The sequence below is a fragment of the Sciurus vulgaris genome (assembly GCF_902686455.1).
Source record: "Sciurus vulgaris genome assembly, chromosome: 6".
Lineage (NCBI taxonomy): Eukaryota > Metazoa > Chordata > Mammalia > Rodentia > Sciuridae > Sciurus > Sciurus vulgaris.
In genome coordinates, this window is record NC_136466.1 from 143,281,979 (window position 1) to 143,295,537 (window position 13,559).

The following is a 13,559-nucleotide window of genomic DNA, read 5'->3' on the forward strand; positions in this document are numbered from 1 at the left end:
ATCTTTGCATTCCTTGTGGATCCCACTCCCCACTGTTCATGGTTTATGTTCTCAGTTTGTGGAGAGTAAATAGTTGGTCCTGAGCCCCAATTGGTCATCAGGAAGTGGATATTTCCATGGGAAACTTAAAGAGCACAGAAACCAAATGTAGAAATTGAACGACATTAACTGCACAGTTCCGCCACCGCTGGGCCTGTCCTGATCCTCTGTAGACCTGCGCACGAGAATGAAAACATCTCTTCCCATGAGACTAACAGTCCTGTCTCTTTTCCAGTGTTCTGTTTCCTGTGGTGGCGGAGTACGGATTCGCAGCGTCACATGTGCCAAGAACCATGACGAACCTTGCGACAAGACAAGGAAGCCCAACAGCCGAGCCCTGTGCGGCCTCCAGCAGTGCCCATCTGGCCGGAAAGTTCTGAAACCCAACAGAGGCACCAATTCCAGTGGGAAAGATCTACCAACATCTGAGCAAGATCCCTTAAAGCCCATCCCTCCACCCACATCCATGCCCACACTGCCTACCACACCCACAGTGCCTGACTCTCTGAGCACCAGTACTCCAGAAATCAATAGCATTAGTCCTGCCACAGTCTCCAAAGAGGGAGACCTGGGTGAGAAAGGGTGGCAAAATAGTTCAACCCAAACTGAACTGGACTCCAGTGATCTCATTTCTACTGGAATCACTTCCCAGCCCATCCTCCCTTCCTGGCCTTTGAGTGTCCAACCCAATGTTGAGAATGCTTCTAATTCAGACACTGGTCCTACCACAGAGGGAGACTCTGTCGCTACAACAACAAGTAGTTCTGACTTATCTTCCAGCAATGCTGTGACTTGGCAAGTAACTCCATTCTACAGTACCTTGACCAAAGATCCAGAAATGGAGATTCACAGTGGCTCAGGGGAAGACAGTGAACAGTCTGAGAACAAAGACGAAAGTCATTCTGTAATATGGAGCAAGATCAGTGTGCCTGGAAATGATGCTCCAATGGAAAGAAGCACAGAAGTGCCACTCGGCCCTCCACCCACACCTCATCCTGGGGAGGAGTCCTTACAGCCTCCCTTCAGCACAGTTACAGAAGGACCACTACCTAGCCAAACACCCAGTACCCTGAAAAATGGGACACTTAGAGCAGAGGGGATGGTCACTGAAAAGCCAAGTAACACTGGTGACCGCCAGCCAATAATTTCAGAAAAGTCTGTAAAAAGTAGCCACCTGGAACTTCCAGACAGCACGAACGAAACGCAAGATGCTGAACCAGTCCTGACGGAGGAAGACGCATCTAGCCTGATTGCTGAAGGGTTTTTGCTGAACGCCTCCAATTACAAGCAGCCCATGAAGGACCACACTCCTGCATACTGGATTGTTGGAAACTGGAGTGAGGTAAGAGATTAAGTTTCCTATCCCTGATCTGATTACCCATGGAAAATAGCAATGTTGCGTTCTGGTGCAGATTTTAAAATGAACTTACATTAAAGTGCAGTCTAATGTGGAAAAAAGTGGAAAGCTTGTCAAGTCTATGCCAACTCCTCAAATGGAAGATGGAATATATGTATATATATAATATAGATGGAAAAATTATATGATATATATGTGTATATAAATATAAGAGTATATGTAAAAATGTGTATATATATATATATAGAGAGAGAGAGAGAGAGAGAGAGAGAGAGAGAGAGAGAACATATTTGGTGAGATACAATGAAAAGAACTCAAACTAAGTCAGGAGATCTGGGTCAGGTAGTAGTATGATTATGGAAAATTCATCTTTCTATGCCTGATTTTTTTCCTACAGAATGATAGGGCTAGTATAATCACAGCTCTAATGTCTCTTCCAACTATAATGTACAACAATCCTGTGGTGAAGGACAATTAAAAGGGCCTAACTTTGCACTTTAATCACAAAGCTAATGCTGAGACTTGGTTTAAACCTGTAAAATAATTTCATCTAGAATGGAAAACCAATTCTACTCTGGTAGAATTCCATAGCTCATTATATAAATGATTTTCTTCTTATTTTTTGGCTGAGTGCTTACATTAAAACATTTCACTTTGGCTCATTGCAAGAACTAGAATATAGGAGAAGAAGAAAATAAACATGATGGTAAGAGATCGACCCTGGTTTTTAGGCTGCAGAAATTTGGCTAGATATTTGTTTATTCATTTCTAAAATCAATGACCTCCTTTGAAGCATGAACAACAACATTTTTCACCTATTTAGATTTTAAATGTACAGCATATGAACTTGTTAACATAATGTGACTGGTACAAAACACAGCCTTTGAGGGTGAATTTAGCTCTTCAGTGGACAACTCCCCCTCAGCTCTGGTGGTGGGCAGGAGCGGTGGGTACCAGTCTGCAGACTCTCCAACACCTTTGGCCTGTCTGAGTTGGGAACAAACTGAACTGTAATTCTATCCCACAGACCTCTCCATAACTGGGGGGTTCTACAATTAGAAGCCCCAAAATGTAGTTTCTCCATTTTAGTTAATTCAACAAAGAGAAATATTAAATCATTTTCTGTCTGTTTTTGCTTTCGCTTCTTTATTTGGTGAGTTGCTTTATTTTGGTTTCTCTCATTATTTGTGTTTTTTTTCCATATATTTTTCAAACTTCATGTGTCTTTTAAATTAATAGAACTTTTCTTCTTATCTCTTTTATTTTTCATTTTTATTCCCTTTCTTTTTGTCTTTCTTCTTTTCCCATCTTTTTTCTCCCTCCCTTTTTGTTCTTTCTATATCTTTTTGCATTAACTATACTAATATTTTTTGGCAGGGAGAGGGTACTGGAGATTGAATTCAGGGACATTCAGCCACTGAGCCACATTCCAGCCCTATTCTGTATTTTATTTAGAGACAGTGTCTCACTGAATTGCTTAGTGATTCGCTTTTGCCAAGGCTGGCTTTAAACTTGTGATCCTCCTGCCTCAGCCTCCTGGCCACTGAGGTATGCACCACCACTCCCAATTAACTATACTATCATTAATGCCCAATTCTTTAGCCTATTCTATGTTATTACTCCCTTTTCTTCTCTTCAGTTCTGGAGCTGTAGAGGTCATCTGCAGGATGCAGCAAGCATAGTTTCATGATCATATACCATAATAAAGATGGTTTCATTCCAGGATACAAGGATGGTTCTACATGTGCAAACCAATAAACATAATTCATCATATAAATTGAATCAAGGATTAAAAACGTGATCACCTCGAGATGCATGAAAGCCTTTGACACAATTTAACATCCCTTCTGGATAAAATCCCTGAAGAAACTAGATATGAAAAGATCTTTCAGTCTCTATTTCATTAATTTCAGCTCTGATATTTATTCTTGCTTTCCTTAATGATGAATTTCAAGGTCTTAGAAAAACAAGAACAAACTGTAGAAGGAAATAAATAATAAAGGAAATAAATTAGCACAGGCAAGGACTTTCTGAATAGGTCTCCAATAAGTTAGGAAATCATAACAGGGATTTACAAGTGGGAGGGCACAAATTTAAAAACTTCTACACAGCAAAGGAAACAACACAATGAAGAGCTAGCCTACAGGGTGGGAGCAAGTCTTTGCCAGGTATTGTTCTGACAGAACTCACTCTGGTGACAGTCATCAAAAACATAATAATAATCAATGCTGGTGAGGAAACAGGGGAAAGGAACCCTTGTACATTGTTGGTGGAAACATAAATTAGTATAGTCACTGTGCAGATCAGCACAGAGTTCCTTATAAAACTAAGAGTGATCCAGCTATGCCAGCTACACTGCTCCTCTGTATGTATCAAAAAGGATTAAAGTCAGCATACTTGTAAAGACACCCACATACCCATGATTATAGCAGCACAATGTCCAATAACCAAGTTATGGAATCAGCCCAGGTGCCTATCACCAGATGAACGGTTAAAGAAAGTGTGGTATATATACACAATGCAGTATTACTCAGCCATCAACAACAAAATCATGTCATTTTCAGGAAAATGAATGGATCTAGAAATTATCATGTTAAACAAATTAAGACAGACTCAGAGTTTTGCATGCTTTCTCTCATGTGGTTTCTAGGGGAAAAAAAGCCAAATGGGTGTAGATGGCAGATATTAGGAAAGAGGTAGAGAATGAGGGAGGGGAAGTTAAGGGTGGGTAACAGGGTGGCAATACAGAAATGATCAAACTATCATGTGCATGTACAATAAGACACAATGAAGCCTTGTATAATTAAAATGTGCTGATAAAATAGCATGAGGAATTTGTGGCAAAGTAATTGGATGCTTAAATCATTCAGCATTTTTATGACATTTTACATGTTATTTCCCTAGATAAAGAAGCATGAAATAATAGCAGCTAATATAAAAATAACAATTCCATTATAATAATGTATAAAGTGTGTGAGTTTCCAAACCACTTTCAAATGTAGTTTTACCTTTTTTTCCTTTTGACAGTCCAGTCCTAGAGATTAGGTAGTGTCTCATTTATGTTTGTTTACCAGTATGAAAACAAAGATGTTTAATGGTTAAGTGACTTGTCTAAGGACACACATTTTTTTTGTTCTAATTAGTTATACATGACAATAGAATGCATTTTGATACATCATACATAAATGGAGTATAACTTTTCATTCTTCTGGTTGTACATGATGTAGAATCACACAAGTAGTATAGTCATATACGAACGTAGGGTATTAATATCTGATTCATTCTACTATCCTTCCTACCTACATACCCCCTCCCCTCCATTCACTCCCCTCTGCCTAATCCAAAGTACCTGTATTGTTCCCCAGCCCCCACCATTACTGTGAATTAGTATTCACATATCAGAGAAAACATGTGGCCTTTGGGTTTTGGGGATTGGCTTATTTTGTTTACCATGATATTCTCCAGTTCTATTCATTTACTGGCAAATGCCATAATTTCATTCTTCTTTAAGGCTGAGTAATGTTCCATTGTGTATATGTACCACATTTTCTTTATTCATTTATCTGTTGAAGGGCACCTAGGTTGATTCCATAGCTTAGCTATTGTGAGTTGATGTGCCTGTGTTACTGTAGTATGCTGATTTTAAGTCCTTGGGTATAAACAAGAAGTGGGATAACTGGGTCAAATGGTGGTTCCATTCCAAGTTTTCTGAGGAATCTTCATACTGCTTTCCAGAGGGAAATTTGCAGTCTCACCAGCAATGTATGAGTGTACCTTTACCCCACGTCCTCACCAACATTTATTATTTCCTGCATTCTTGATAATTGCCATTCTGACTAGAGTGAGATGAAATCTCAGTGTAGCCTTAATTTGCATTTCTCTAATTGCTAGAGATGTTGAGCATTTTTTTCATATATTTGTTGATAGATTGTGTTTCTTCTGTGAAGTGTCTGTTCAGTTCCTTCCCCCATTTATTGTTTGGGTTATTTGTTTGTTTGTTTGGGTATTAAGTTTTTTGAGTTCTTTATATATCCTGGAGATGAATACTCTCTTTTCTTTCTAACCTGCTTTCTCTTTAATGAACTTCAGCACCAATTGATAACTTAATTGTATAGAATTTTTGGTACAAATTAATCAGCCTTTTGGTTCATTGAATTGACTACACTAGCCATAAATAGGTAAATTCAAACCTCCAAATTTTGCACAAAATGCTACAATTATTTGCATTTGAACTATATTTTCACATTAACTCATGTTTCATTTCTAAAGTGAGTTATCACATTTCCTATCCATGAATCAACAACTTATTTTATCCAATTACAAGAATCTAGGTTCGGGATGAAAAAGATTTTCAAGCTTAAGGTAATTCAATTTGCTGAAAGAAGGAGACCAAGAGGTCCCTGATCTAGGAATTTTAGTCATATTGCTTTCCTAATCAGTTCTAAAGTGCTCTTAACCATAGAAAGAAGTTGAAAGTGAATGTTTTTAAAAGATGCAGCATGCTTGATAAACATGATGCTATTCTTATTAGTGTTGCCTTCTCTCATTTAATACCACAGCCCAAGGAGATTGGCAATATTTCCCCTGTTTTAGAGATGAGAAAACTGAGGCTGAGAGAAATTAAACAGCTTGTCAGAATCATGTGCTTTATGAGTGATGGAGCAGGAATTTGAATGCAGGCAGACAGATTTCAGAACCATGATCCCCTTCTTTGCAAATCGGAAAACATCACCACCCTCTGCACCTTTGATTCATTTGTTTCTTCTTTGGTCATATTGCATATAAAAACAATGCCAGTTATGTGGTAACCCTGGATAGACAGATGAAAAAATTACATAATTCACAAGAAACTATAATGGATGTTATAATAACACTAAGGGCACCTATGGTTACTTCTGAGTTCACAGAGACAAATGGTCCCTATGATGTAACCACAGTGAGTTCAGTCTAGACATTTTTATGATTGGTTTAAGTCTCTTTTTTTTGTAATAATATCTTCTGTGCAAAAATCCAGAAATTTGATTTCTTTCCTGATTGGCATGGTGTCTCATGCCTGTAATCCCAGCAGCTCCAGAGGCTGAGGCAGGAAGATCTCAAGTTCAAAGCCAGCCTCTGCAACTCAGCGAGGCCCTAAGCAACCTAATGAGACCCTGTCTCAAAATAAAAAATGAAAAGGGCTAAGGAGTGAATAATAATAATAATGATAATAATAAAATAATAATAGTAATGTGCCTTTCCTTCTGAAAACACACTGTATACCTAAAGGGCAGGTATACAGCCTTGCTGTTTTCCTTCAGTCCAACAAGTTTGAACAGCCTGTGGTCTCCACAGACTGACTGAGTTCGATTGGTGGTACTTCTGGAATATATTAGTGGTAACTAGCAGATGTTCATTTGTATGGACCTGAGTTTCTTTAGAGACTTAAGAACTAAAGATATGATTTCATAGCCACGAGCAATAGGTGGAAGTTAGACTCTTGAAAGTGGTTGAGATTGCTCCAAGAACAAACCTGTGGGCTGTTAAGAGCAGTGATCCAGGGACAGAACTCCAAACACCAACATTTTAAGGGACTGACTGACAAAGACATGATAGGAAGAAGTTAAGAATCACATCCAGAGATGTGATGCCATTCACATCTAAGAATGAAAGGGTTGACAGTGGCCTTATTGATCTGATCACTAGCACGTCACTTTTTGGAGAATAATTTCAGTATTGTGATGGAAAAAGACACAAATTGTAGTTTAAAAGGGAGGTGGGTCCTCTAGGAGGCTATCATGGTTATCAGATGAGACTGTGTATATAGTACGTGTTAATAAGGATGGAGAAGCTCTTCTCAGTCCACAAATTAATACAATAGTCTTACTTAAAGTCAACTATGGGACGACCCATGAATTTGGTTTCTTTCCCATTCTCTTATCTTTTCATTCATCCTCAAATCCCAGAGTAGTTTTAGAATTATTTAATTTAATTTTTAATGTACAAGGATTTTATCCTGATGCTATTTAATATATACTAATTAGTTGATAAATACTAATTGATTTAATAAGACATTACTATGTCCACATAAACTAATCCATAATGATGACATTAATCATGACGATTGTATGAACTGAGAGGTCAGTACATTTTTATCTTAATAAATCAAAATACAGAGAAGTGATTTTTTCTTGAATGTCCTCATTTGATTTTGATGGTGATAAACTGTCTTACTGAATATATCACAGCTCACCAAAAAGTTGGCAATAGTGGTGGAGCCATAATTCTGGGCAGTTTGGTTGGCAAAATGAAATTGGCCTATTACAGAGTTTTTCAGAGGTATGAGGATATTATGAAATTGAAGTTCTACATTTGGTGGGAGTCTCCCTTATGACAGAGTTTGGTGCCTGCTCCCTTTACGCATGTTTGAGATAAACTGCTTTGTATATAGAATTGTCTGAGAGGGTCAGGACCAGAATGGAAGCTTTGGGTTTTGAGTTTCTGGCTGTCCCTCATTTTTATTTCTGCTCATTGCTGAAGCTCCTTCTTTGGGGGTTTGCCTTTTTCTATAACAGGTTACTCCCTTTCAATCACCACATTTTAGAAACCCCAGAACTGCCATTGGTATCAATCTTCCTACTTTAAAAATAAATAAATAGATAAACATGGTTTTTCAAGGTAGTGTAACTTCATCATTTGTCATCTCCTCTAGTTCCTCTGTCAGTTGAAGTCCATGGTTTCCAGTTGGGTGTTAGGAGGATAGGAACATGAGTGGGGTCACTGTTACAATGATAGGGAAGGGACTGCAGCCAGCATGCAGTGTTGGAAAGCTAAGGACGAGAAAAGTTCCAGTATGTTCAGGGAAGTCCCTCATAAAGAAATTTCCGGTCTAAACTGCCCAGTACCTGAGAATGCGGGACCCTTATTTCCTACTCTTGCCTAGGACACCTTGCACCATGCTGGTCTGGGCAGCTCCATCCTCTCCCTTCTCCAATCTTGTCCATACACCATTGCAAGAGATGCAAGACTGCTGATCTAAAAGGACTGTTGAAATGGTTCCAAACTCCTGCTCACAAAATCTTTGATGTTCCCTCATTACCTATCAATCAGATAAAATCCATGCTGACCTAGCATCCAGCAGCCTTCATAGCTTCACATGATCCAGCTTTCACCCTTATTGCCTCCTACTTGTCTTCATCCATCTTTCGCTTCAACAATCTAGACTGCTCAGTTTCCTTTAAACCCCTTCCCTCCCTGTACAGTGCCTTTATGCATGCTGTTTCCTCTGGCTGGAATTTCTTCCCCCTCTCCTCTGCCTCTTCATATCCTACCTGTTCTTCAGAATCAAACTTCCTCTTCCATAAATCTTTTGTGATTCTTAAGCAAGGAAGTAATTTCCGAAGTTCCTTAGGGTTTGGTCTAAAATCTCTCTCACAATGTCTTCCAGTTCCTCATCTGTAAAAAAGGCTGTCCAAGGCCCTCATTGTACATAAAACATCTCTTTTACCAACTGTGATTCCAAAAATTAAGTTATTAACTCCAAAATCAAGCTACTACTTTTAAATGGCATAAAGCTTGAAACTGGACTTTCTGGACTTGAAAACAGACTCATTTACAAACTGTACCTTCCACTCTGCCTCCGTTTTCCCATCAGTAAATTGGGGATGATGATAATGCTGGACTCATAAGATTATTATAAAATAAAAGGAATGAGCATCGGGCACACGGGAAACATTCAGGAAGTGCTTGCTCTGATCTATATTTACAAAGCAGAAAACTAGGTGCTATGTGCATGTGCACCTCTTTGGCTCTTATTTTGAAAGAAATTCACCTCTTATTGAATCAGCTCCTTATTCAGCCAGATCCCTTGGGTCAATTGAATGTAGACTGTATAGTCACACAGAATGAAAGTGATAGCATAATTTCCCACAGCCTTTCAAAACAGTTTTCCCATGATGTCAATGCAACCTCAGCATCAATTTTAGCTCTCAGCACCCCCAAGGCCTGCTCCTTGATCTGATCAATTGGTTGCTTCAGACTCACTAGCTATGACATGGGTGTGTCCCAAGGCAAAATGAAGTTGTCTCTCAACCTTTTCAGGATACACTTTTCTTCTCCCATTCTCCCCTCCCAATTTGAAAGTAATTTAATGTAATTAAAAATCTAATTGACAGAATTCCATTTTTATTTTTACTGCTTTCCATGGGCTTCCTCTTGTTTGCTTTGAACTATTGATTGTTGCATAAATAGAAACTGTTGATAAGAATTAAACAAATGTCTGTTTGTGAGTAGGACTAGATTCAGAGCCCCAGAGACAATGTGCATTTATCTGCAATATGAAAAACAGTATACAAAGAATTATAGCCATCCCCTGTGATTTAATGTGATCATTGCTGACCTGGGAATTTGATCTCATTAGCAACTTCCCTGGGTTTGGCTAAATGTTGTATTTCCCTGTCCTGATGTGAAATCAACAGTATACTGTCTCTGTGACCTTGAGCATGCTCTCTAAACTCTGTTGGCCCCCAGTACCTGGACAGTGGGGCTCATGGTCCTGGCTTGCAGGTGTGTTGTATTAATAGGTCATGGTTGTAGGGCACGGACCACCTGCAAAGCCATGGGCATGAGTGATCTTTAGTCCTCACACCAACCAGCCATGATGGCCCTGGTGTTGTCACCAGTTCCACAGGCTTACAGACTTTGAAAACTTCAAAAGATCACACAATTAGCCAACGGCAGGACTATAATTGTACACTGAGTTCTCTCACCTGGGAGATTATCCTCATCTCAGCTTGGCTTATCAGATATTGCTGGAGGACCAGGTGAAGGCTGACTGATCTAGGTGGCCTTGGCTGGGATACCTGCCTCTCTTTCCTGTGAACTGTCATCCTCCAGCAGGCTTGAGTTTATTTTCATGACAGAGGCAGGGGCCCAAGAGCAAACATGGAAGCAAGATCTTTCAAGAATTAGCACAGTATCACCCACTGAATTCTATTGAACAATGTAAATCACAGGAATAGCCCTAATTAGAGAGCTGAGGAAATAGGTCATGTCCCTTGATGGGGAAAGTTGAAAAATACCTCTACAAAGAGCATGTGCAAGAGGAAGTGTGAACCACGGGAGCATCAGTGCAATCAATGCACAACGTGGTCGGTACTCTTCAACGATTATCATCTCTACTCTGCAGATGCATAGTATCATACAGAGGGAAAGTGCTAGGAACTTCTGAAGGGTATGAATCAAATCCTGATGAGTTTTAAGGAAAAGAGCCTTTGGATAAAATGAGCCTTTGGATAAAATAACATAGGCTATTTGCTACTCTTCCCTTTCTGTGATTGTACAATTTATCTACTGTAAGATAGAGTCTTACTAGGTTTATAAGAGTTGATAATGAGAACTCTTATTGTGTTACATTTGTGTTATAACACAAAATTTGCACTCAAATGAAACATGAAATTATATGAAGGGTGAAGATGAAGAAAAGAAACCTAAGTTTTTTGATTTATATAACTAAAAAGAAACTTTCGAGACAGAACTTCCTAAGCTCTGAACGTTTTTTTTTGCCTTAGCTCAGAACTGCATTTTATGCGTTCAGAAACCACCCCCCCCCCCTTCTAAGGATAAGCAGGAGAGAGAATGCAAGAAAAGTCAACCCTGTGAAAGAATTAGACACATAAAATGGAAGAATTATGGGAGGAAAATTTGTACAAACTTATAGTGACCAAGCTAAGCCTGAGATATATACCTTGAGAGGAATGGGTTTTACATATGGCAAAGGTGACTGGGTGGCCTTGGCTGGGACTCCTGCCTCTCTTTTATTTATTCACCACCAGTGTGGATTAAGCAGTGAAAAAGTATGGTCTGCAGAAGACCCCATGTGGTCTGAGAGCCAATATACCAGCATCACATGTGAACTTGTTAGAACTGCAGATGGTCAGCCCCACCACTGACCTGCCTGCCCTCAGCAAGGTCCTCAGGTGCTTCCTCAAGATTCTGGAGTTTAGAAGCACTGCTGTGACAGAAATCATACTTCATCATGGAGGAAGAAAGCTTCACCTTACTCCTTGGGCAAGCCAGCTCCCTAAGCTTTGCTTTCTTTTTCTATACTGCATTAATGCCTTCTATATCACAGGTTCATCATGAGAAGGAATTAGGGGGATAACATGATTTCAGTGTTAGGCAGGCTTGAAGTAAGAGGCAGAGGCTTGGCTCTGACACCCTCTGAACAGCATTGGCATGAAATGTGGCTGTGTGTCTGTTTTCCCCTGGGCATTCGTGCCAGGTTAATTTTTTAAAGGAAGTTTATTTCCATTTGCATTGACATTTATTCCATCCATAAGTCAAGGATTTTCAACTCCAATTACTTATTAAAATTCACTGGGGAAATTTTTTGAATGCTGATCCCAATGCCCCACACCCAGAGATTCAGACCGGTTTGTGTGGGTGGGGCCCATGGTTGGTACTTTACTGTGGCAATCGTAGCACCCAGAACAGAGAACCCCCCCCCCCGCAGCGTCCCAGTGAGGGGCATCTGAAGGGCATCTCCCTCAGCCTGTCCTGTCTCTTCTCCTCCCCGCTGCAGTGTTCCACCACATGTGGGCTGGGGGCTTACTGGAGAAGCGTGGAGTGCAGCACCCAGGTGGATGCTGACTGTGCCGCCATCCAGAGGCCGGACCCTGCCAAGAAATGCCACCTTCGCCCGTGTGCCGGCTGGAAAGTGGGAAATTGGAGCAAGGTAATCTACCAGGCTGTGTCCTGGGGGTGGGTGGAAGGATCTTCGGTCAGCACTTGCTAAAGTGGGTTTTTTTCCCTCCCTTCGGCCATTCTTGACTCTTTTCTGTCTCTTTTCTTTCATAAAATCATGCATGAGTAATCACAGGATTACCATAGGCCTGATTCAAGTTACCCAAAAGTCTTAGAACTACAGTTTTTATTAACTCACATGTTTTAATCGGCATGTCCTTTCTCTTACAAGATAAGCTAGAATTAAAAGTTAAATCTGGGGCTGGGGAGATAGCTCAGTTGGTAAAGTGCTTGCCTTATAAGCACAGGTCCTGGGTTCGATCCCCAGCACCGGGGAAAAAAAAAAAAAAAGTTAAATCAGTGTAATTAATTGCATTGTCTAGCATGTTACACTATTTCATTATACTGCTAAATTTCTTCAGTTTAGCAATATAATGATTAATTATGCATTATCATATATAATATTATATATATGCATTAATTATGCATTATCATATATATAATATTATATATATGATAATGCATAATTATCATATATATAATTAAATTGTGGCTCAGCACCTCTTCACAAAACAAGCATACTTGTTTAATCTGCCAGACTTAAAAAATGAAAAAAAAAAAAAAAAAAAACCAAGCCAAGGCATAAAGAATAATTTGGTCTTTAAAAGTATATCCTCAGGGAACTGAGGTTGTAACTCAGTGGTACAGCACTTGCCTAGCATGTATGAGGTTCTGGGTTCAATTCTCAGTACCACATAAAAATAAATAAATCAAATAAAGGTATTGTGTCCATCTACAACTAATATATGCATGTATATATGACGCATCTTTTTAAAAGTATATTTACAGTATTGAAGTGTGATTTTTACCATCTTAGATAACATGACTATGGTTATTCAATTCACTGAACTGTTTGGATGGGCTCTTGTGTAAAGGATGTATCAATTCAGACTATCTAGCCTTGATGATTTGGGACACATCCACTCCCAACCTGCCTGTCACCCTGGACTGGAGCTGAGCCAGCCCCTGGGAGATACACTGGAGCTACAAGACATCGGTCAGCAATGGGATTGAGGGACACCTGAAAGGTAGAAAGGGCAGAACTCTGAGCTGAGCAAATGCCCTCCATGTGCAACACATGTCCAGGATAGGATTCCCTGTAGGTCCCTGTCTCCTTTTCAAGAAGCCAATTCTCCTTGGCAGCTGAGACACAGGAAAAGAGCAAAAGAAAACTTACTCTGGAAGTTTGGGATTGCTGGTGACCGTCTAGCTATCCATTTCTTTATCTAATGGACTTTTTGTGTCCCCAGACAGGACCACGAGTTGTCTCTTCAGACATCTCTGGTTCACCTGGGACATGGGATGTCACTGATCTACCTTAGGACCCTTCTCACATAGAAAAGCCCTGATCTGTGGGAAGAGAGGGAGAGGGGCCCTACTCCTT

General features: G+C 39.8%; 1 protein-coding gene across 1 annotated transcript in view; it reads left to right on the forward strand.

Annotated features, from left to right (window-relative positions):
* The window catches only part of ADAMTS12 (ADAM metallopeptidase with thrombospondin type 1 motif 12), a 329,970-nt gene that overhangs the window by 288,955 nt on the left and 27,456 nt on the right, over positions 1–13,559 (forward strand). Inside the window, exons 19-20 of the mRNA XM_079144478.1 lie at positions 275–1,381; positions 11,955–12,107. Coding sequence (XP_079000604.1) covers positions 275–1,381; positions 11,955–12,107 — 1,260 coding nt within the window. The remainder of the gene's footprint in view (positions 1–274; positions 1,382–11,954; positions 12,108–13,559) is intronic.